Below are 23,040 nucleotides of genomic sequence, written 5' to 3' on the forward strand. Positions count from 1 at the left end.
CCTGGGTTTCTACCACTCATTATTTGCTTTTTGTAAAATTCCAACTAGCTTTGACACCCAACAATGTAGTTATTTATTCATCTATCTCAGTTGCATGAAGTTACAAAGAATTCATCTCACTGAATAGATCAAACATAACTGGTTAGCTGCTGGTGGGTAAAGTTGTTTTTGGATTTCTTAACTCTTGCAAACAATGTCACATTAAGTATCTCTGTATAACTTACTTTTATGCATCTGTACATGTGTGAGCAGGGTAAATTCTGGAAAAAAATGCTTGGTCAAAGAGTATATGTATTTTATATTTTATTAGCTAACAACATTCAATGAATGATCCTTTAATTTACATTTTAAAAATTTATGAATGGAGCTGAGCATTATACAAAAGTAAATCCGTCAAGCTACTTGAATTGTTTTTTTCTTTGAACTATCTAGTTCTATCATTTGTCACTGTTCTACTAGAAAATTGTTCCTTTTTTATTGATTTGTAAGAGTCTTTCGTTTAAAAAGTAGGACATTAACCTTTGTCTCAGTTCCTAGTTTGTCATTTATCATTTGACATTTAAATATTTTTCCATATTTAATTTTTAATTTGCAAAAAATCAAACTAAGTCTCTGTTTTTTTTTTTAACAGCTTCTGGGTTTTCTGTCAAGGTTGGAAAGGCTTCTCCATCCTAGATTATTAAAAGCAATTAGACTTCTATTTTTATTTGTTAAGTATAAAACTTGAGTATACCCAGAATATTTTTTGTTGTGTATAGACATCAATTAGAGTCAGGATTTTGCGTTTTGCTTGTCAGGTCTTAAGTGACATCTCAGTGTCATTTATTGCATAATCTATTTTCCTTCTCTGACTGGAAATGCCACTTTACCATATACTAAATTCTCATATGTAACTAAGGATATTTTATAATATCTGTTGCATTCCCCTCCATTAATCTGCACAAAATTATACCTTTCTAAATAGTTGGTAGTATTATATTATCTTTCATTATTGAAACTGTCCTTAGTGTTCTTGAATGTTTGTTTTTACAGGTGAACTTTAATTCACATTTACTATCAAATGACCTAAATTTTCTTTTTTTTCACTTTTGGCTGCACTGGTTCTTCGTTTTATGCAGGCTGTTTTATGCAGCCTTTCTCTAGTTATGGCAAGTGGTGGCTACTCTTCGTTGTGGTGCAGAGGTTTCTCATGGCAGTCGCTCCTCTTGCTGTGGAGCACAGGCTCTAGGAGCATGGGCTTCGGCAGTTGTAGCACACAGGCTCTGGAGTTGTGGCTTGCAGGCCCTACAGCGTGGGCTCGATAATTGTGGCACATTGGCTTAGTTGCTCTCCAGCATGTGGAATCTTCCCAGACCAAGGATTGAGCCCATGTCCTCTACACTGGCAGGCTGATTCTTATCCACTTCATCAGGGAAGTCCCAAATGACCTAAATTTTATATTGAAAATATGAATAACTTTTACAAGCTTATAATGGGCAAAAACACCCCTGCAAGAGTGAAAGGGGGAAGTTATGGAAAGTTATTACCACCAGTAATGTCAAGAAGAAAAAAAGTACATAATTCAATTTATCAGAATAATGGCACACCTAATACAAAAGATGCTAAACAGAAAGCAATGAAATCTAGTTACATTAAAAATAGGCACTCCCATCTCCTAGCTCAGTAACTAATCTGTGTAAATGACAGCAAAACATTAGTTTCAGAGTCTTCTCTATACTGCTGAACTGGCCTTATTTAGTTAACTGGTAAGAGTAGAAGGGTCAAAAATATAGGAACTTATACACACACACACACACACACACATACACACACAAAGATTAAAGAAAAACAAAACACCAATGTCAATAAGCACATTCCCAGGCTGAAAACCAGTAAGATTTTGCATTTGAAGTTTTCATCAAAATATGTTTATAGATAAATCAAATCTTGCAGGCATGACTAACACAGCCCTCATTTTTAATTTTCACAGCCTGATAACAGCAAAAAGGAACAAAATTTAACTGTCAAAATTTTGGAGCTAGATGATGAGCCTTTAAGATCAACTGGTCCAATCCCCTTGTTTTCAGATGAACAATCAGGTCCAGAGAAATTACAATTTTGCCAAAGCTACAGAAGGATGAGTGGCAGACCCAGATGAAGAAAGATCAAATCCTCTGATTCTGAATTCACTATTCTTTCAATTATAACAATCTGCCACTATGGTTAGGACAGAATGGTATAAACACTGGCAGATGTAGGAAAATAAGAGTCGACAGAATTTAAGGAACACAACAAGTAAACACACTAATTACTATAGAATAGGAACTAGATGTTTGTAAGATTTCTGTATCATCAGTGCCCTATTTAGTATCTGGCAAATGTTGAAGACACAATATATGTTTGTTCCTTGAATAAAAAAAAAACAAATATGAGAAAGCAGTTCCATTACTGTCAGCTGAGTTTCTAGAGCAAACCATAAAGTTCTGGTTGTGTGACAGATCTTCTAAACATAATTTTCAATTAGTGTTAAACAGAGCTTACATATGGGAAGTCTGCTAAACCCCCTGTGTTCACAGACCTATTGCCAAAAGTTATTCAGAAATAAACTCAAATTTTTGATGTGCTGAATTTTGATGTAATTATGTATGTGTTAGACACAATACCAGTAAATCCTTTTTTTCTAAATAGCTGTCAATCCACTGATTTAAACTGTAATTTCCTTCTAAGGAAAACATAAAACTGTTGTACTCTAGTTAAAAAAATTAGAGTTGAAAAAAAAAAAAGAATTGATGCTTCTTTAGATCTTAAAAGGCTAAATCTGAGTTAATTCATTTAAGTAATTATAAATAGCAATCATTTAAGATTTTACAGTATCTGACACAATAAGAAATTATAACAAGGAGCAGTAATTTTACAACTAGATATACTATCTCTAATTGGTAGTCTCAACAGTTCATACTAATTTCTTCTATGACTGTAAACAATCCATTTTGAAGCTCACATAAGAGCAGTTTTAATCAAATAACTCACATTACTGAATCATAGAAACATAGCAATTACGTATTAAGTCCACCTCAAATTATACTAATTAACTATAATAAAACAGGTTTAGAAGAAGTTAATAGAATGTTTAAATAAACTACAGAGCATCCATATAATAAAATTGCTATTTTCTAAGAATATTTAATAATATAGAAGTTTAAATAGTACTGTCTTGTCCTTAAAAGGACTTTCAATGGCTTACAAAATAAATTATTATTTAGCAAGATAAAATTAAAATTTAAGCAGACTTTTAAAAATCAGCTAAAAGTAACTCTATCGGAGGACAATACACATACCATAGTTCTGACATGAGGTCTTCTAATTGGTCTAACTTAAGCCAGTGAAAAAAATTTTAGAATAAGAGTACTGAAAAAATTGCATACTCTTTAAGAAATCCTGAATAAAGTCTGTGTATTTCAGCAGTTTTTTTTTTTTCAGGTTTTGAAAAGCAGAGTCAAGATTATACTGCCAGATGAATATTCAGAATCATGTTAACAACTAAGGTTAAAACAATATGCTCTAATCCCTAACCTGGGTTTGAGGAGTTAAAGAATTTCAGGAGACAATGCTCTATAAGCTAAGATCTGAAAGATGAGCAAAAATCAGCTACACTTTGGAGGTAGGAGGAAAGAGTGACTCAGGCAGGGAGAACAGTATGGGAAAAAACTCAAAGGCATGAAAAAATATGCCATCGATAATTAATATTCAGTGGTCATGAAAAAAAGAATTAGTGGCAAGGTTAGGGTGGATATCAAGAATGGGGAACTAACCTAAGCTGAGGCATATCATAAAGGAATCTGTGAGTTAGGCTGAGTTTAGACTTAATCTGAGGGAAAAGAAGAACAATTTAAATAAAACCATTTTAAGCAACGGAGAGAAAAATGACCAGGTTTACATTTTTAAAAGATTTTCTGGGAATCCTGGGGTGGTCTAGTGATAAGGACTTGGAGCTTTCACTGCTAGGGGTCTGGGTTCGATCTCTGGTTCAGGAACTAAGATCCCACAACCTGTGTCATATGGCCAAAAATAAGGGTATTTTCTTATCTTATTAGTACTAATCAAAAGATAAGGTGTTAATCTACTTCTTTTTTTCCCTATGCACAACTATAAGATCCATGAAGTTAGAGCTCTTACTTATAGTTTGATCCCTAGTTCTTAGATTATCTGGCACCTAGAAGGTGACCAAAAGATGTTTGTTGAACAAACGTCAGTATATGGTTCTGTACTTAATTGGTAACACAGAAACAGTTGCATTCTGCTCAAAGTGTGAAGAAAGGGTTGGGGGAGGGATGGGATACACAGGAAGAAGAATACTAGAGACAGAGGTCAAACAGGTGTTGGCAGGCCAAACTAGTGAACTAGCAATGAGAACACAGAGAAGATGGTGGTAAAACTAGTATGACTTGATTACTGAATAGATCAGTGAACCTGTAGGCAGTACTGACATACACTTGTGAAAACTGAGGTACCCAACAATAACACCAGCCCAAACCAGTGTCAATCCACTTCTACTCCTAGAGTGGCTATGAGATACCATTTTACTTAAAATATAATTTGGGTCACTTATAGACGTGCAAAATAAGGTGTAACATTAAGTAACCTGTCCAGGTTTACTAGATTAAGGACTGCGATAGGCTTTGGAGAGCTAGAAGAGTGATTCTCAATCCTGGCCACTGTTGAGAAGCCCCTCTTAGGGGAGGAGTGGAGGATGCACCAGGAAGACAGACAAAGAGAGAGAAACAAGGGGACTTAAAGAAGGGAGCAGAGAAGAAGGGGAAAATGGGAAGGAAGAGAGAGGAATAAAGGAAGGAGGATGGAAGTGACCTAAGGAAAGGAGAAAGGGAGAGATGGAAAAAATAAGAAAGAAAAATGAAAAGAAAGTAACTTCAGTTTCACTCTAATGTGCCAGCACAGCCGCTGAGGTTTCATAACTCTAAGTAATAATGGCAACAGTTTTAGGCAGGTTCTAACCAGATGCTCAACTCTGCCATAAAAATCTTCAGTTAAAGGATGTGCACATAGCCTGTTGTACACATAACCTTTGGACAATGCAATTTACAGGCATACTGTCAATATTAAACACTTGGAAAATGTACATTTAGACAAAAGAATGATATTTTCAAAACTTTAATCAGATCAAAACCCTAGCATTCATTTTCAGCAACATGGATGGACCCAGAGATTATCATTTAAAGTGAAGTAAATCAGACGGAGAAAGACAAAAACCATAAGATATCAAATTACATGTGGATGGAACCTGAAATACGACACAAACAAACTTATTTACAAAATGGAAACAGGCTCACAGACAAAACAAACTAATGGTTACCAAACGGGAAAGGATGGAGGTGGAGGGATAAAGTAAGTATTTGGGATTAGTAGATACAATTACTATACGTAAAATAGACAAGTAACAAGGTCCTACTGTGTAGTACAGAAAACTTTACATTCAGTATCTTATAATAAACTACAATGGAAAAGAATCTGAACAAGAGCATGAATGTACACACATAAATATGTATACACACACTCAGTTCAGTTCACTTGCTCAGTTGTGTGTTACTCTTTGTGGCCCCAGGGACTGCAGCACGCTAGTTTCTATAGTATGTGTGTATTCTTGGCAACAAGTGGCAAAAATATGCACATACTATAGAAAATTAAATCAATTGTATGCCAGAAACTAACAGAACACTGTAAATCAACTACACTTCAATTAAAACAAAAACAAAAAAGCCCTTAGCATTAAACCTTTCAAAACCTTCTATATTATTAGGTGAAAAAAAAAACAAATTTCTTGTATTTGTATTGTACAAGGCACTGAATAATCAGACTTAACTATTTCTCCAACCTCACTTCACATAACTTGCCTCACCTTTGATATGCACTGGCTCCCTCTGCTTTGGGAACACATTCAATTCTTTCCTGCTTTGAAATCTTTGTACATGCACTTCTCTCAGTTCGTAACACAGTTCTTCCTAATTCTCTGTTTCTTGACTGAAATCTTAAAGACTTCCTCCTCAGAAACAGTTTCCCAACCTACTCTATCTAACTGGATCCTCTCATGTTACTCACTATTATAGCATTCAATTTTTTTTCATCACAGTATTTAGAAAGCAAGTGTAGGTCTCTCTTCACTAAAATGAGTCCTTTGAGACAATGGATCTTATCCTCTAGTCCACAGCTATGAACCTAAACATACTTGGCATATATAAGGCACTGAAATATATTGGGAGAAAGGAAGGGAGAAGCCCAAACTTAGATGTTAGTAGATGATCAACAATTACTATTAAATTAACAAAAGAACTTGCTTGCATTATGGGATAATTCACCACAAAGCAATAAAAAAATTAAAGAACCCATACCAATATTAGTTATTTTCATTTTATAAAAGTTGATTAAAGCAGTAGTTAAGCAATAAATTCACTTATCTTTTGACAATAAAACCATAATAACCAAAAAAAATACCACAGTTTAATGTAAGTTTAAAAACAGCACTGTCAGTCACTCAGTCACATCTGACTCTTTGCAACCCCATGGACACCAGGCTCCTCTGTTTATGGGATTTCCCAGGCAAGAATACTGGAGTGGGTTGCCATTCCCTTCTCCAGGAGCAGAATATAAAACTGTGCTAAATTTTATAAAATAAATAAGCTTAAAAAGACTAGAAGGAAATACATTAAAATGTTAACAGATTATGTCTGAATGGTTTGATATAGTTTCTTTTTTACATCTTTCTGTATTTTTCAAATACAATGAGCATATTATTACTCTTATAATCAAAACAAAATTGAACAAAAAGAACAACTGGGGCCATTCATTGCTGGCCCTAAAGCTAGCCATAGCAATGAATGAAATATATTGACCAATTCTGCAAATTACTAAATAATAATAATTCATTTAAAAAATATTCAAATGATAGTCATTAAAGCCTATATATTGTCACAGTGCATTTTTTTTTGCTGAATCTTTACCACTATCACTTCGCCACTTTTTCCTTTTAACCTTGGGGAGCACTTTAGTATGGTCAAGAAAACAAAAAACAAAAAACCTTTGCACCTCAAAAAAAACAAACAAAAAACCTTCTTTGCACCTCAACTTCTAAACCCTGGCTGTATCATTATCTAGCTGTATATTAATGAGATAGTACTTCACTAAGTTCAATTTTTCTCATCTGGTAAATGAGAATAATACTACCAATTAGAACTATTTATGAAGTTCCATGCTTAGTAACTGGCATTTAGGGTCTAAATAAAGAATAGTCATTAGGAAATCAACTCTGAATATTCATCAGAAAGACTGATGCTAAAGCTGAAGCTCCAATATCTCAGCCACCTAATGTGAAGAGCCAACTCATTGGAAAAGACCCTGATGGTCAAAAGATCGAGGGCACCGGAAGCAGGTGACAGAGAATGAGATGGCTGGATAGCACCATCGACTCAATGGACATGAGCTTCAGCAAACTCAGAGAGAGTGAAGGACAGGGATGGCAAGCTGCAGTTCATGGGGTCACGATGAGTTGGACATGACTTAGCAACTGAACAACTATAATCCATCAGAATATTACTTACTAGATGGATTATAAGCACTCTGAGAGACCATGATCATATAGTTCCAATGTATCCCTAGTCTAGCATGAGCCAACATGTAGAAGTTTTTAACACATACCTATTGAATCAATTACTATTTTCACTACCTTTTTTTCAGGCAGAGCTATGTCAGAATTGTAGGGGGTTATTACTTCCATCTTCCTAGTAATTTTAATGAAAAATCAGACTAAGTTTTAAAATCTAGAGGAAATCAAAGATTAAATCATATACCTCCACATTATCCTATGGTAGTAGAAAATAAATGAGTAAACAAGACAGACAATTCTAGACATGATAAATAATGTTATTAGTCATTTCTTAGAATATTTCTTTTCTATGGAATTTCAGTCCATGGAATTCTCCAGGCCAGAATACTGGAGTGGGTAGCCGTTCCCTTCTCCAGGGCATCTTCCCAACCCAGGTCTCCCACATGGCAGGTGGATTCTTTACCAGCTGAGCCACAATGGAAGCCCATTTCTTTCCATAGTTTTACATAATATCAGCACCTACTGACTTCCTGTTATAGTAGACAAAGAATTTTACTACTCTCATGTTATCTTCCCACTAAATTTTATCCCAATTTTTGGTTAAATTGATTTTAGTTTTTGCATTATTATGAAGAGGGGAATACTGCTCATTGTAGAGCCAAAAACTGTACTATGATGATGTCTGCTTTTTAAAAATATTTTTTCCTACTGTGTTCCTATCCTCTTACCTCAGATATTATTTACCGATTAATACCTTTTTTTATTCCAATTGCTCAAACATCCATTTAGTCTACTTTTATCTACTTTTAGTCAATGCCACTTTTTGGTGAGGTGGAGAGGTCCATTTTCCTATGTCCTCCTGCTCCAATATGAACTGGGTACTCATACATTTGCTGTGCAGGTATCATGTTGGGATGGCCCTTCACTGCTTTCCTGTGATAGATTCTCTTTCCCTCAGTTCTCAGAATGTTTTCTTTTTTTTTTTTTTTTTATAAAGTTTGTCACTGTTTCCAATGTTTCCCCATCTATTGGCCATGAAGTGATGGCATCAGGTGCCATTATCTTAATTTTCTGAATGTTGAGTTTTATTTATTTTTTTTTCCATTTATGTTTATTAGTTGGAGGCTAATTACTTTACAGCATTGCAGTGGTTTTTGTCATGGATGAGGAAGCTGTGGTACATATAGAATGTTTTCTTTTTAACTACTTTTACTCCTTTTTGTTAGTATATATGATGTACTGACTTCTGAAAAAGAATGCATAAAAGATCTATCATTTTTTAAATCTTGTGTGGCAGACACTGTTAATTGCATGATCCAATAGCCATTTCCAAATCCCTTACTCTGTATACTATACAAAGGCAGGAAAAGCTAAATGCTTGCTTTCCCAGACTCTCCTGAAGCCAGGTTTCACAGTTCTAGTCAATGAAATGTCAATAGGGAGCTTTCTGGGCACATTTTGCTCTGCTTCCTCTTTTCCTATCTGGAAGGAAGGCATGATGTTAGAGGTGTGTCAGTCAACTTGCCATCATGAGGTTACCACCAGTTAAAAATAGAAAAACAGATAAAAGAACCTGAGAGCATTTATGACATTTCTTAAGTCACTACATCAGTCCCAGATTATCCACATCTGGATTTCTCGTCCTGTGAGAGAAAAGATTCCCAATTTGTTTAAGCCATTCTCTTGGTTTTCTATTACCTGCAAACACACACATACCCCACTGATAAACCTGGTATATCTGAAAATACCACTTCTTCCCTCTTGTTTCCTGGGTGTTTGGCTAGAAATAGAATTCCAGGTTGATGATAATTTTCCCTCAGAATTTTTAAGACCTTGTTTCTCCTTATAGCTTCCAATGCTGCTGAAAATTTCTAGCATTCTAGGACCTATTTCTTTGAATGTGACCTCATTTTACACTGGTAGCTTTTTAGATATTCTTTTTATGATTGATATGTAAAAGTCTACAATGACCAATGATGTGTCATCTGACTGAGAAGGTTTTTGTTTTTATTCTTTTTTAATTCAAGGTACTGACATCCAAAAGGGGCCATTTATAATCTGCAGACCAATACTTTTCAGTTTAGGGAAATTTTCCGTTAGTCCTTCGTTTTATAATCTAGTCTCCAACATTCTCCTTGCTCTCCATAGTTAGAGAAACTCTTATTAGTTCAACACTGGATCTCTTATACTGATTTTCTAAGGTCCTTATTTTCTCCAATTTCCACCATCTCTGCCTCTTTGTCTATTTCTCAGGAGATGTCTTACAACTCTTCTACTTTTTAACAAAATTTATTTCCAAAAGGTGTTTCTTAGTCTCTGACCTTTCATTGCATCCTATTATTGTTTTATGGATGCAATATCCTTTTCTCTAAGAAAACTGATCTTGATCATTAACTGACAGTTCATTTACAGCAAAGAAATACAATTTAACTGAAAATAGCATGTGTACAATGGGGAACACTGTAGGGGAACTGGGCCATGAAAGTAACCACTGTACTGGGGGCTAGCCAGAAAGATCAGACATTTTACTGGGGGCAGGTATCCCCAAACAATAGTATCTGGAAATATTTTCTATGAGGCCACATATTTCCTCTAGAGAAGGTGATACTAAACTTCTGTAGGAGACACATGCCTAGCATCCTAAGAGCAGGGAAAGGGTTAGAAGTTCCACTATTCAGTACACGGACTTAATTCTATTTTATACCCTGTTCTCCCTGCCTCCACAGAGCCTCTATTTCTCCAGATATGAAGTTCCAGCCTCTGTCCAATAGGAAGTATGAGAGAAAGATCCTAAGGGTCAAACTGCCTCGCATCTACTTTTTTATTATGGTGTTAGCTTTTTTTTTTTTTAATTCTCCCTAAACATAAGCAACTATTATAAATATATCTATATAATAAATAGTAAAAGGAAAAACAAAAACAAATAGATAAAAGGAAAAGCAAGCTAATCTAATTTCTTACCCTATTGCTCTAATTAGGCACTTATTAATAACTACATATAAACTGGGATTATCTCAGGCAAACTAATCACCTTATCATTAGGAGAATAACTTTCTGGATGCTGAGAGTGTAGAGTTACAAGGCATTACCAATGAACGCTGTGAAATCTTTCCTCAAGAACAAAGACATACTCTACTATATGTGTCTAACATATAAGTCACCTTAGTGAAAATGGAAGGTGTAAAGAACTAGCAAATACAGGATCATATAGTTTTTAAAAGTTATTAATTCTTATAATCACCCTTAACGAGCACACATATAAATAATCCCTTTACAATTTTGAATACTGTCTTTCTGTTAAAGGGAATCATCATAATAATAATTCATATAGCATTTTTAAACAAGTTGAATTAAATAAAATTTAGCTGGTAGAGACTTTTTTCCTCTTATTCAGAATTACTCTGATTAAACAAATGAGAAAAGTATTAAGAATGGTTAGAAAGAAAAGCTAATGGGTTATAGTCTTCTACCTGAAGTAATTAAGACATGAGAGAAGAATCACTAAGTGCCTTTACCCATTCCAGAGTCTTTCTTGGTACCATCTGATATTATGTCTACATGATCAGAATCCACATCATAACTAAAAAAATCATTCAAATAGGTCTTCGATCGCTGGCCACCAAATACATATAAGCAACGATTTTTCTGTAAAATAAAAAATGGGAAAGAAGAAAAAAAAGTCATTTTCACAAAGAATTCAGAATAATTCTTTTAAAATTTAAACCTTGAGAGGAGTAATTTATGAGAGATTCCATGCAATGAAGTACTTACTGTACAGGTATAAAGTGGAAAAGGAAGCTCTGCATATACTGCTAAGGGATAATCGCTAGGGTATCCTACTGAAGTAAAAACAAACCAAGGTGCAGAGCGATTGCACAGTGATGCGTATAGGGTGCTACCTCTGTGTGGAAGGAGGAAAAGGAATGTGTGTTGTGTTTGTTTCTTTCTTCAAAAAGAAACAAAGGAAACCAGTAATAGTAATACATACTTAGCTACAGGGAAAGGAACGGAACAGAAAGACAGGGAAAATAACCGTATCTCTCCAACAGCATACTGGCAGTTTTGCCTTGAGAACTATGTAAATGTTTTTACTTAATTAGAAAATCAAAGTAAAAGAAAAAATAATGTCTGAAATTAAAAAAAAAAAAAAGAAACAAGTAAGCCTATATACAAAGATACAATTGGACAGAGACACATGATCATGCAGACAAGTCGTAGTATTTCTAGTGATTTTAATTCTCGTTTTTTGACTACCCATCCCTAGTGGGCTATGTTCTAAACAGAAAAATAATCAGAAAGCAGTCGTAAACAGCATTCAGTGATTCTATTAGTTTTGCTATTCATTAAACTATTATAGAAAGAGCAAGTAACATATCATCATCAGGAAGTAGGATTTTAACTATAAAGCTTCACAAAAACAAAGAAATTCTACAATCTTAAGTTTAACTTGGACATATCAGTATGAACTCATGATTTTTTTTTTCCTCTTACTAAAAAAGACATATGTATATTATGTGTGTGTATACATGCAAAGGTATACTGGGAGATGGGTACTCTCACTGGTCAAAGATAGAGAAAAATTAGGGAATCAAAAAGAATAATGACAAGAAGTTAAAAACATCAAATACATAAAAATCCATGAGTTTATAATAATACCTATGAAAAACTCATTGGTAAATTTTGGAGCCTCAGCTCATTAAAAGGAAAAGACAATAGAGGAAAACAATCAAAATGTTTATATTACCTATCATGTGTGGTTTACATATTAGAGTAGTCAACTAGTTAATGAGGATAAGTTTTTATAGCAGAATCAGTTAAAAAATAAAGAAAAAGGTAATTAGAAAAATGACTACTTATCAAATTCTACTAAAATCTAGTCTATGACTATAGACCATAGTGACTGCTAAAGCCACTAGATAAAAAGTTGACAGGAAACTTAACTGATCAATCAGGTTGATAACACCTAAACCCACCCGAACAATTTTAACATCACCAAAGTTGTGACAACTACACATTAAATGCCCTTTATATTTTATAATCGGACCAGCTGTGAAGTATACTTGGAACTCCCTTTTTGGCCCATTCAAAAAAGGAGAGGAATCTAAAATTAAACTTCCAGATCTAAATTCCAGCTCACAGAAAATATGGAAACCAGAGGATCATGTTAAATGACACTATGATAAAAATCAGTCAAACTGAGAACATGGGAAATTCCAAAGCACACATGAGACTTACACAAATAAGCAGTATACAGAGGGGAAAAAAGAGGAAGGGGGAGTATTCTCATGGATTAAAAGAAATTTCAGAGTTATTAACAACCAAATGCAATACACAGACCTTTTCTGGATCCTGACCTAGATAAACCAACTATGGAAAGTATTTTTCAGCATGGCAGGGGAAAAATGAGTGTAGTTTTACATGATATAAAGAAATTGTTTTTACTTTGGTTGGGTTTCATAACCATACTACAATTATGTTTTTAAAAAGTCTTTATCTGTTAGTTACACACTATGGTATTTATAGTTGTAATGATATAATGTCTGGAATTTGCTTTAAGATACCCAACACAATGAAATTTAAGAACAGACAAGTAATTGCTGAAACTGGTAAATAAGTACGAGGAATTTATTACACTGTTCTGTCCACTTTGGTATGTTAAAAATCTTTCATAGTACACTTTTAAAGTTTTGTTCATAGCAGGAGCCCATGTTTTCATTATAACACTTGAAAAAATTAAATGTCTGTATGCTGGTTTTTGCTGATACACTTTAATTCCAATTCTATAAAGTCAATTCTTAATTCTTTGCACTTAATGGAGAGTAGCAGAGGGGAAAATAAGAACAGATAATAAAATCACCCTTCCAGATGCTAAGAGAAAAGAGTAAGTTGAAAGGTTATGTAAGAAAGAGAAATAGCTACAACATATAAGCAATGAAGTCAGTCATAAAAGTGCTGAGATAACTACTTAGGAATTATTAGGCTGATAGGAAATACAATTAGCAAACAGTTCACTGATAAAGGTAGTTTTGTTTTTCCTTATCATTGTCAACACTTACTTATTTCTAATGAAAAGTTTTGCTCTCTTACTGAAGAATTAGATTGCACCACTTCTTTTCCTATTGAGAGATACATGACAAAATAACATAAGACAATGTACAGAATATTCTTACTGAGTGGAATAGCATGCAGTGTCCTATCCGAGACTGGATGTCCTCAGGACCAGCGTTACAGGAGTCCTCTCGAAGAAGTTTCCAGGTTTGACACTGACAGTTGAAAGCAAACAATCCACTGAATTGTGGCTCGCTGGCTCTGCTGTCATCTACACTGCCATTGCACGTCAAAATTCTGCCACCAAAGGTGTAGATCATGTGTTTTTCCGAGTCCATACACATCTATAGAACAAGGCAACAGGTTGAATAGCTTTAGACTGTTCCTGTCATGATTTAAAATTAAACCAATGTGTGCAGTTTTAGAATCTAAAAAAACTGAACATTATCTTAAAACACCAAATACCATCTCTGATTATTATATGCACTTATTAATTTATTAAAATCCTGCTCTGCTCACCACGTGGCAGAGATTCTGGATGGATTTCAAAATATCTTTCCAGGTTTCCTTTTTTTTCCCCCGGTGAGAATAAAATATGTTGAGTTAAGGAGTTTTATGCTTTCTCGAGCTTCATAATTTTTACCAAATCAACCAATAATAATTTAGTTACTGATTTAATACTGAACATACTCTGTGGGTAAACAGTGATCATATCCTCCTTATAAAAACTCTCTTTTTTCCATTCTAGTGCGTGCATGCTAAGTTGCTTCAGTTGTGTCCGACTCTTTGGGACCTTATGGACTGTAGCTCGCCAGGCTCCTTTGTCCATGGGATTCTCCAGGCAAGAATACTGGATAAGATTGCCATGCCCTCCTCCAGGGGATCTTCCCTACCCAGGGATTGAACTCATATCTCTTATGTCTCCTGCATTGGCAGGGTGGGTTTCTTTTTACCACTAGTGCCACCTGAGAAGCCCTGTCCATTCTAGGCAAGCATTCTATTCCTTTTGCTACCATTTAATAAAAGAGAAGATATGTGAATAAGAATGATGTAGCTTATTCATCATTTTGCATTTATTTTACAAAATTCTCCCAGTTATGTTTTTACCAAAACAAACATATGAAAAGACATTTGCAGCAATCCATCTTTGGGCTGACTTCTATGGTATGATGAATCTTGCCTCCTTTTAACACAATATTGAAAATTTAATTTTCTTTGAGGTATATCAAGCAATTCATCTTCAAAAGCCAAACCTGACTCTTCCATTCTTTCAACCCAAGATTGTTTTTACAAAAATATCTCTGGGAAAACAGCCACTGGTCACAGGACAATAAATAAGAAACAAATTCTATTTGAAAGAATACATAAGTACAAGTTGGTAACCAGAGACTGAATACAAGTGGCATTTATGCTTAAATAATAAATTGTATACATAAAACATCTATTTTTTGTTGTTGCTAGAGCCCACTCCAGTACTCCTGCTTGGAGAATCCCATGGACAGAGGAGCCTGGTGGGCTACAGTCCTTGGGGTCGCAAGAGTCAGACGTGACTGAGTGACTTCACTTTCGAGCACAAATACTAGGCATTGTATGTTCAGGTCTCTCCTCCTATCAAACTACTTCTGCTGTTTATCTATTTTTGGTATTGTGTTTAATTAAAAAACTAAATAATTATAAAGCTTATTTTAAAAATTAGTATTTCATCTTAAAAAGAAAGGATTCTAGTCTAGCACCTCCAAATCTTTACCTACCATAAAGATTCACTCACTTGACATTTCCCAGGTTTCTGGCAGACTTCTATAAATTAAGGTGAAAATATGTAATTCTCAGGGGTGAAATCTTGGGAAGCACGGTTCAAAAACTACGATGTCAAAGTTTTCATGCCCCTGGCACTCAGAAGAAAAGTGATCCTATGCTTTAATCTTAAATGATTATATCATGAAAAGCATTATATCCAAGCAATCCAACTATATCATGAAAAGCAATCCATACATTGCTGAGGGACACACATAATATGAGTGTACTTTCATTTTCTTAAGTTCACAGATTCATACTCATTTTGTTCAGTCTCTGTTATCTAGCCCTTATGGTTCTACCTCATAAGACTACAAGGGCATTTCTCTTTCCTTTGGAGGATATTTAACTTTCTTTTTGATGTGGCTATTCTCATTTGTTATCAGAGAAGCATAGACATCTTTATTTGGTAGCTCTTTCTTGCACAGCAGGCCAAACTCAAAGACAGAGGAAGATACTGCAGTAGCTTGATGATTCTTTCTCATATCTTGAACAAACAGGACACAAAACAGAAATAATCTTATTCCTTCAGCTCGGTTGTTCCCTGTGAGATACCTAGTTTCAGTGAGGGTTGATCATCAGATAACAAGTTTTAATCACTCCAGGAAACTTTGCTGTTCATCAGTTTATGGTTTCCTTTTAATTTTTTATCTCTGTAAAATGTTTTGAAACTCCAATGGCTTATTATATGTAATCCACAGTATCTCTTCCCTCAAGAAATCTTGAGTCTACTCTGTCAGGATAGGTATTTAATTTTTAAAATCAAATAAATGATGGATAGCCACTTATTCCTCACACCTATCCCCAATTATTTCTTAATTTGAAAGTATCTTATTTTACTTCATCAAATGAACACAAGGTTGGCTAGGGTTAGGGTGGGTTCAAAATTAATCTCCTCCTCACAAAAGCTGAAGACATTATTATAAAGCTTTCTAAGTAGTGTTGTCCAACCCATTACCCTACCTCCCAGCAACATCCAAAAATCCTCATGTTAAACTAATTCTTGTGTATGTTGTGCATTTGTGCTCAGTCATGTCTGACTCTTTGTGACCCATGGACTGTAGCCCGCCACTTTCCTCTGTCCATGGAATTTTCCAGGCAAGAATACTGGAGCGCATTGCCACTTGGTCCTTCAGCGGGTCTTCCTGACCAAGGGAACAAACCCACGTCTCTTGTGTCTCCTGCATGGGCAGGCGGCTTCTTTACCACTAATGCCACCTGGGAGTCTGATCCTTGCTTACCCTCGAAGGTAACCAGTTTTCTCTCTGTAACTTATAGGATTTTCTCTTTCTTGATTCTGAAATATCATTAAGGAAGTATTTAGGCAGGGAGATTCTTTTTTTCATTTATCCCTGAGCTGTACTAGGAATTTCTTTCATTCTGAAAAGTATCTCTCTTCAGTTCTGATAATTTTCTTTATTTTTACCTTGAGTGGGTTTTTTGTTTGTTTGTTTTTGGCTTCCATTCTCTTTCTAGAACTATCAGGTGCATATTCGAACTTCAGGTACTTTGTTTTGTTAATTAATTAAACTTTCCTTTGTTTAATTTTTCTCTCATAATTTCACAGAGAAACTTAATAATTTAGTAACCATTTAGAGGTGAGGATGTCCACGTTGCTTTTTAATCTATTTACTGAGATTTTTAAAATTTCACTATCAAATCTCTAATTTATAATTTTTCTGTACATTTCCTTTTCATGGATGCAACAGCCTCCTGAATTGCTCTAATCACTTAATCTTAAAGATGTCTTCAGTTCACACTACAAGCTGTTTTTAAGTCTTAATTTGTTGAGTTCAGTATCTCATGTCTCACAGTATTAAATTATCTTCAAATATTTGGATTTGGGCATTACTGTTTTAGTCTTCTTCGTATCTGAGAACCCTTATTCATCTGCCTGTTGCATATACAGTCTACCTCAAGGGACTGGGCAGGGCAAGATGAGACATAACGCTGTGAAGGGCGCTGCAGCAGCTCTCCAGTGCTTCATCTGTCCAGCTCCAGTGTTCACACTGAACACCTGACCTGCTAATAATGATCACAGTCCAGTGCTACTCAAACTGCAAACTGCCCAGCTGCTTCATCCCCAATTGATCATGTACTGTTTGCCCCAAAATACATACTTTGAGACTCAAGTTGCTGCTATCTTATAGGTTGTGGTTTATTTTGGTTGGATCTAATCCTACCTGCTTTCTAACTCACAGGAATTCCCTCAAATATTTTAAGTGCCCTAAGGGCAATCTTTCTTGTTTTTCTACACGATTACTAAAGTATTCTCTTGTCATTTCACAGGATGCTGGGCAGGAGGACGGTAAGTGTATGTTCAATGATCCACACTGATCCAGGGAGAATGTCAGTAGGCGGAAATCTCCAATCCTGTGACTGAAGTTCCTCCTGTCATCTTGATTAGCTCATTTTACATTTTCCAGTACTTTATATCAAGCCCTTGGCTCATACTGTCTTTTCTGTGAAAACCTTCTAGATACTGTCTCTTAGCACTGAACGTAACCATAGAGAAATCTGATACCAGTTTTGTTTTACCTCTGGATCATTTTGTCTAGTTGCCCCCAAATGGCTTATCTTTGAAATTCAATGTCACTAATACATTATCACAGTTGCATTTTTTAGAGTTGAATGCCTAGGGCAATTTTCTGACTATAACACATCCTTTTACACTATGTGGAACAGGTTTCCTTCTTGAGGAAATTCTTCTTGAATTTTATGTATACATATTTTTTCTGTTCCATTGTTTTGGTTTTCTTCTTTAATGTGTCCAATAATGTGTATGCTGGCTCTCTTTTGCATGTTTTTTCTGTCTGTACTTTCCTAGCTAGCTGTTATATTCGTACTTGCTTTCTTTATCTGCTTTTTGTATTTCTTATGACCCTTACCCAGTCTTCTTTATGCTCCTTATAAACTAGTGAAGTTTACTATATTTTTCTTCAATTTCTTCCCTGAGATTTACCAGGCCCAGTTTCACCTGCTCCAATTATTTGGCCATTTCATCTGCATTCTTGAATGTATACCCTGTAGTTTTCTTCAGAATTTCAAGTTTCATTTAGTCATTTAATTTATGTTAGAATACTGGAATATAATTTTCATCTGCTGTTAGCATGAAAGAAAGCTTTTGCTACTATTTTTACTTTCACTGTTTTCCTTTAGAGTACTTCACTAAAGATCTGTTTACTACTGATTACACTGTTTACTACTTATTAGTTTTTCATATTTAAATAACATTTCAATATGATTTCCCATATTTAGCTGAGCTGAATTTCCCTGCACCAAATAATACAAGGTTCCTATGGAGGTATGATATTCTTTCTTAAGGACTACCTCCTCTATCTCTAATGAATTGCATGGCTTCTTCAAATATGGAGCTTCTGTGAAGCCATGTCTTCTCTAACTGAACCTCATCTGGCTTAGGGGGCTCTATCTTGAGCCTTGAGCTCCCCCAGTTCCTTCAACGGACATGCAGAACAAGCCACTGTCCCTACTTGTCACAGTGTTTCCATACCACTTATGGGCCTTGCTGGGCATTTTCCACATGGTGAAAAGTCAAAGTGAAAGTCGCTCAGTCGTGTCCGACTCTTTGTGACCCCATGGACTATACAGTCCATGGCACTCTCCAGGCCAGAATACTGGAGTGGGTAGCCTTTCCCTTTTCCAGGGGATCTACCCAACCCAGGGGTTGAACCCAGGTCTCTGACATTGCAGGCAGGTTCTTTACCAGCTGAGCCACAAGGGAAGCCCAACAATACTGGAGTGGGTGGCCTATCTCTTCTCCAGATCTTCCCGACCCAGGAATTGAGCCAAGGTCTCCTGCATTGCAGATGGATTCTTTACCAAACTGAGATATCAGGGAAGCCCCCATTTTACTTAACTGATTTCCCCAGTAGCTGCAATGGGTTCAATTTCTGCTCTGCTCATGACACTTCCATTAAGATGCACCTCTGCTAGGCTTTCTCTGCATTCCCAGTTCTCCCCATTAAACAGTTGTGAGCTTCAATACAGCTTCTGGGTATTCCAGTTGTTTCTGGCTAAATTTACAAGGAATTGGGAGTTGTGGGTTTTCTTTGGCTTCTGGTTTTGCTGAATATGTGACTTGTTTTGTTTTCTTGCTTTTTTAAAAATCTTTTTGTTTGGTTCTCATTGTTCCTGAAGAATCACACAAAGCAACAATATGGAAAGCTTCAGAACTAAGCTGCCACTATGTCCTTAGGAAATCTAAAAGTCTTTGAATTTTAATTTTTTTAATATGTTAAAATTTAAAATGGCAAAGTAATTTTTAAACATATCTTCAGGCCTCTAGCTTTCTCACGATCCTCTCAAATTGAATGTTAAGTGTCAAATCTTAAAGTGTTACAAACAACTCCAAGTAATTCTTGGAGTCGGTTCCAACTTATAACTCTGAATTTGTATGAAACAGAACAGAAAATGCATGCTAGTAACATTGTGTTAATTGTTCAAGGTCACAGAAGTAGCTATTGGCTGAATCAGCACTGCAGTCCTGGTCTCTTCACCCCTAGTGTCCTATTAATAATACCTAATGAGTTAAAAATGAAGCATTATTTAACAGAACCTAGGCTTCAGGGGAGATTCTATTTTACCAAAGTCAAGAGAAACAAAGGCCCACACGAGCACAACATATGCGATATACTCAGACTACCCCTAAGTTATTCTTTTTTTCAATCTGTAAAAACATAAGCCTCTTTTGGAAAATATATTTGGAACAAGTTGGAAGAAAATAAATTGTTTCCCTAATGATGTTATCTGTTGATGTTCTATTTTTAAAAGATCAGAGCAAATCTAACTTTTTTGGAGTTCTTATTTTCTACATGAACAACACTGAGTATGTCAGCAAGAAAGGGCAAAGTTTTACAGAGATGGGTTATGTACAGCCAGCTCAAGTTACAAATTCAATCTGGGGAGCACTCTCAAGACTAATGTTTTTTATTTTCCACTCACCACATACTCGGTAGGCATATAAGCCACTCCCCTCACCGTTCTCCTATAAAATCTACTTGTTAATATAAATATGGCAGGAGGAAAGTTTTAAAGAATCAACAAAAATTGGTAAAGAAGTAGTAGATAAAGACTTTGGTTTTAATGCCTAGATATTAGGCATAGATTATGTCATAAATTCTAGCACCACCCTCCAATTTCTCAAGTACTGATATAATGCTTTGTTCATTAATAGTATTATAGATTTTTTAAAAAATATTTTTCTTCCCCATATTCCAAAACTCTGGACATGGGCTGAGCCAAGCAAAACTGCCTACTGAATTCAAAGTGGTTACTATTTAGTCTGAAGTAGTACTGACCTAAACTGAACTGATACAAAATAAGAATTTAAAATAAAAGAAAGAATTCAAAGACAGATAACAATGATAACAGGGGTGATGAGAGCTACACACATACTGATATCTAAATGGTTTATGAGACTGCTATATGTAGTCTTCTTGTTTACAACATCATTATATGACTTCTACTGGTCCTGAATTTAAACTTCATCTAGTACATGCCAAATTCTTATCTATCTTATACTGAGTTTGTGATTATATACAAAAGTAAATACATTGTACTCGCATTGGAAGAAACACTCTATATTTCAAATCCTTGAACTCATTATAAAGTAATTTAAAATTTTTCAGGAATGTAGAATAAACAATTTAAAATTTATTGTTATGATTTATGAATACCATAGAACTAAATTTGCTTTTCTTCACATGTATTGCTCCATGTACTCTCTATAAAGTTTTCATAGATTAACGACTGTGTTCTGAGATCTTATTACTTTATTTTGTACCAAATAAGAGAAAAAAAAATTTAAGGAATAACTTTAAACTACTGAAACAATAGCATCTTTTATTATCTGTCATAGGTATTTGTGGTAGAAATCACTAACAGAAAACTCAGCATAACATCTGAAACTCAAAAAGTAAGAGAGACTAAGCACTAATTAATTCTACCATATAGTTATCTATGCACCAAACCTGATGATCAAACACTAGTTTCGGTCCTCCATCAGCAGCAGTATCCTCACTGAGTAACATCCATGTGTTTGTGTCAATGTCGTAACGATAGAAATCACTTTTCAGAGATTTGCTGTTCCTCACAGAGGAATCCAAATAACGCCCCAAAGTGTAGATTTGCCTTCGTTGAATGTCAATGCACATTTTATGACATGATCTAGCACTAGGACCATTCTGTGGAGAGCAAACAAAAACAAAAAGAAAGAAAGAAAAAAAAATTCAAAGAATAAATAACAGAAAACAAAATTAAATGCCTCTTTTTGCTGACTTTCACAAACAAGTTTGCTCAGAAATTTGATCAAGTCCAACTAATATATGTCCAATATTAGACTTAAGTCTCTATAGAAAAATAGAAGAAGCAATAGCAGACACAAATCTTAGCTTAGAAATGCTTAAACTCTATCAGGAAAGATGAGAACAACTATTTTCTATTCTATGGCACTCTGTTTATAACACTTACATGGCTTCTAATGTACATGCCATTACATTTTAGTCATTTGTGTACAGAGTTTAATTCTTTTGTACATGTCAATGTACTCAAAGACACATTTGGTTTTTCAAAATATTTTTGTACACTTCATCAGAATCTAGCATAAAACAGATACTCTAAGAATATTTAGAATTTCATAACTGGTAGTTCGGAACCTTAAAAAAACTTATAGTTTGATGTTCTCCTTTAAAAAATAAAGACACAGAAGCTCAAAGAAGAAAGATATCCTCCAGAAAGTAGTAAGCTAGTGACAGAAGCAGAATGAGAATCCAAGTCTTTCACTTCTTCTTCCACACTTTATATTATATAAAATTGACTCTCCTGACAAGTAATTCAGCTACATCAAACAATTAGGGAACAAAATGAAGAACAGTATATTATCAACAGAAATTAGTCGAGATCACTTGCATCACAGGACAAAACAAAAGGTTAAAAAAAATTGTAGTATAAGCCTAAAAAAACAAATTCATGAAAAAAAAAATGGAACGTCAACTGTGTAGGACTGGATTAGCTGAAAGAGGGAAAAGGAAAAATAACTTGTATTTGTTAAATATCTCTTAAATTCTACCTATATTATTACTATGTATGCATGTATATATTTTATTTATCCTTGTAACAACTCCATAAGGAAATAATATCACCGTTTCACAGAGTCTAAATAGTCTGTCTACAGTCTAAGATGGAGAATCTAAGACCCAGGGTAACCAAGCCCAAAAGTGTTCTTTCTACTCTTCCATACTGTTTTCTCCGGAAGATAAAAAGAAACAAAAGCAAAAATATACTACAGTATATGTGGTTATGACTGAAATGGAAGAATTCCTGACACAGAAATAGCAGAGTTGAAGTATAAGGTAGAAATACAAAGCCTGTGAATGACTGACAGAGAACTGAATATAATCTTGCAAGAATTAAAGAACTATTACAGATTTCTAGAGAAGGATACAACATAAAAAAGCAGTATTATAGGATGAGTAATTCAGCATTATTTAGATTAGATATAGGAATAAAAATATCAGACAGGAAAAACAGTTTGACATTCGTGTGAGTATTCATGCTAATTACTATTTTAAGATTATTGTTAAATA

At 34.8% G+C, this 23,040-nt stretch overlaps 1 protein-coding gene across 6 annotated transcripts in view; it reads right to left on the reverse strand.

Moving 5' to 3' along the window:
* MKLN1 (muskelin 1) overlaps positions 1-23,040 on the reverse strand; it is a 377,738-nt gene that overhangs the window by 37,090 nt on the left and 317,608 nt on the right. For all 6 annotated transcript variants that reach the window (XM_070465719.1, XM_070465720.1, XM_020894367.2 and 3 more), the window contains 3 exons: positions 21,427-21,639; positions 13,765-13,986; positions 11,110-11,239 (listed from right to left, as the gene is read on the reverse strand). In XM_070465719.1, the coding sequence (XP_070321820.1) occupies positions 11,110-11,239; positions 13,765-13,986; positions 21,427-21,639 (565 nt within the window). The remainder of the gene's footprint in view (positions 1-11,109; positions 11,240-13,764; positions 13,987-21,426; positions 21,640-23,040) is intronic.

Source organism: Odocoileus virginianus, chromosome 1 (genome assembly GCF_023699985.2).
Source record: "Odocoileus virginianus isolate 20LAN1187 ecotype Illinois chromosome 1, Ovbor_1.2, whole genome shotgun sequence".
NCBI lineage: Eukaryota > Metazoa > Chordata > Mammalia > Artiodactyla > Cervidae > Odocoileus > Odocoileus virginianus.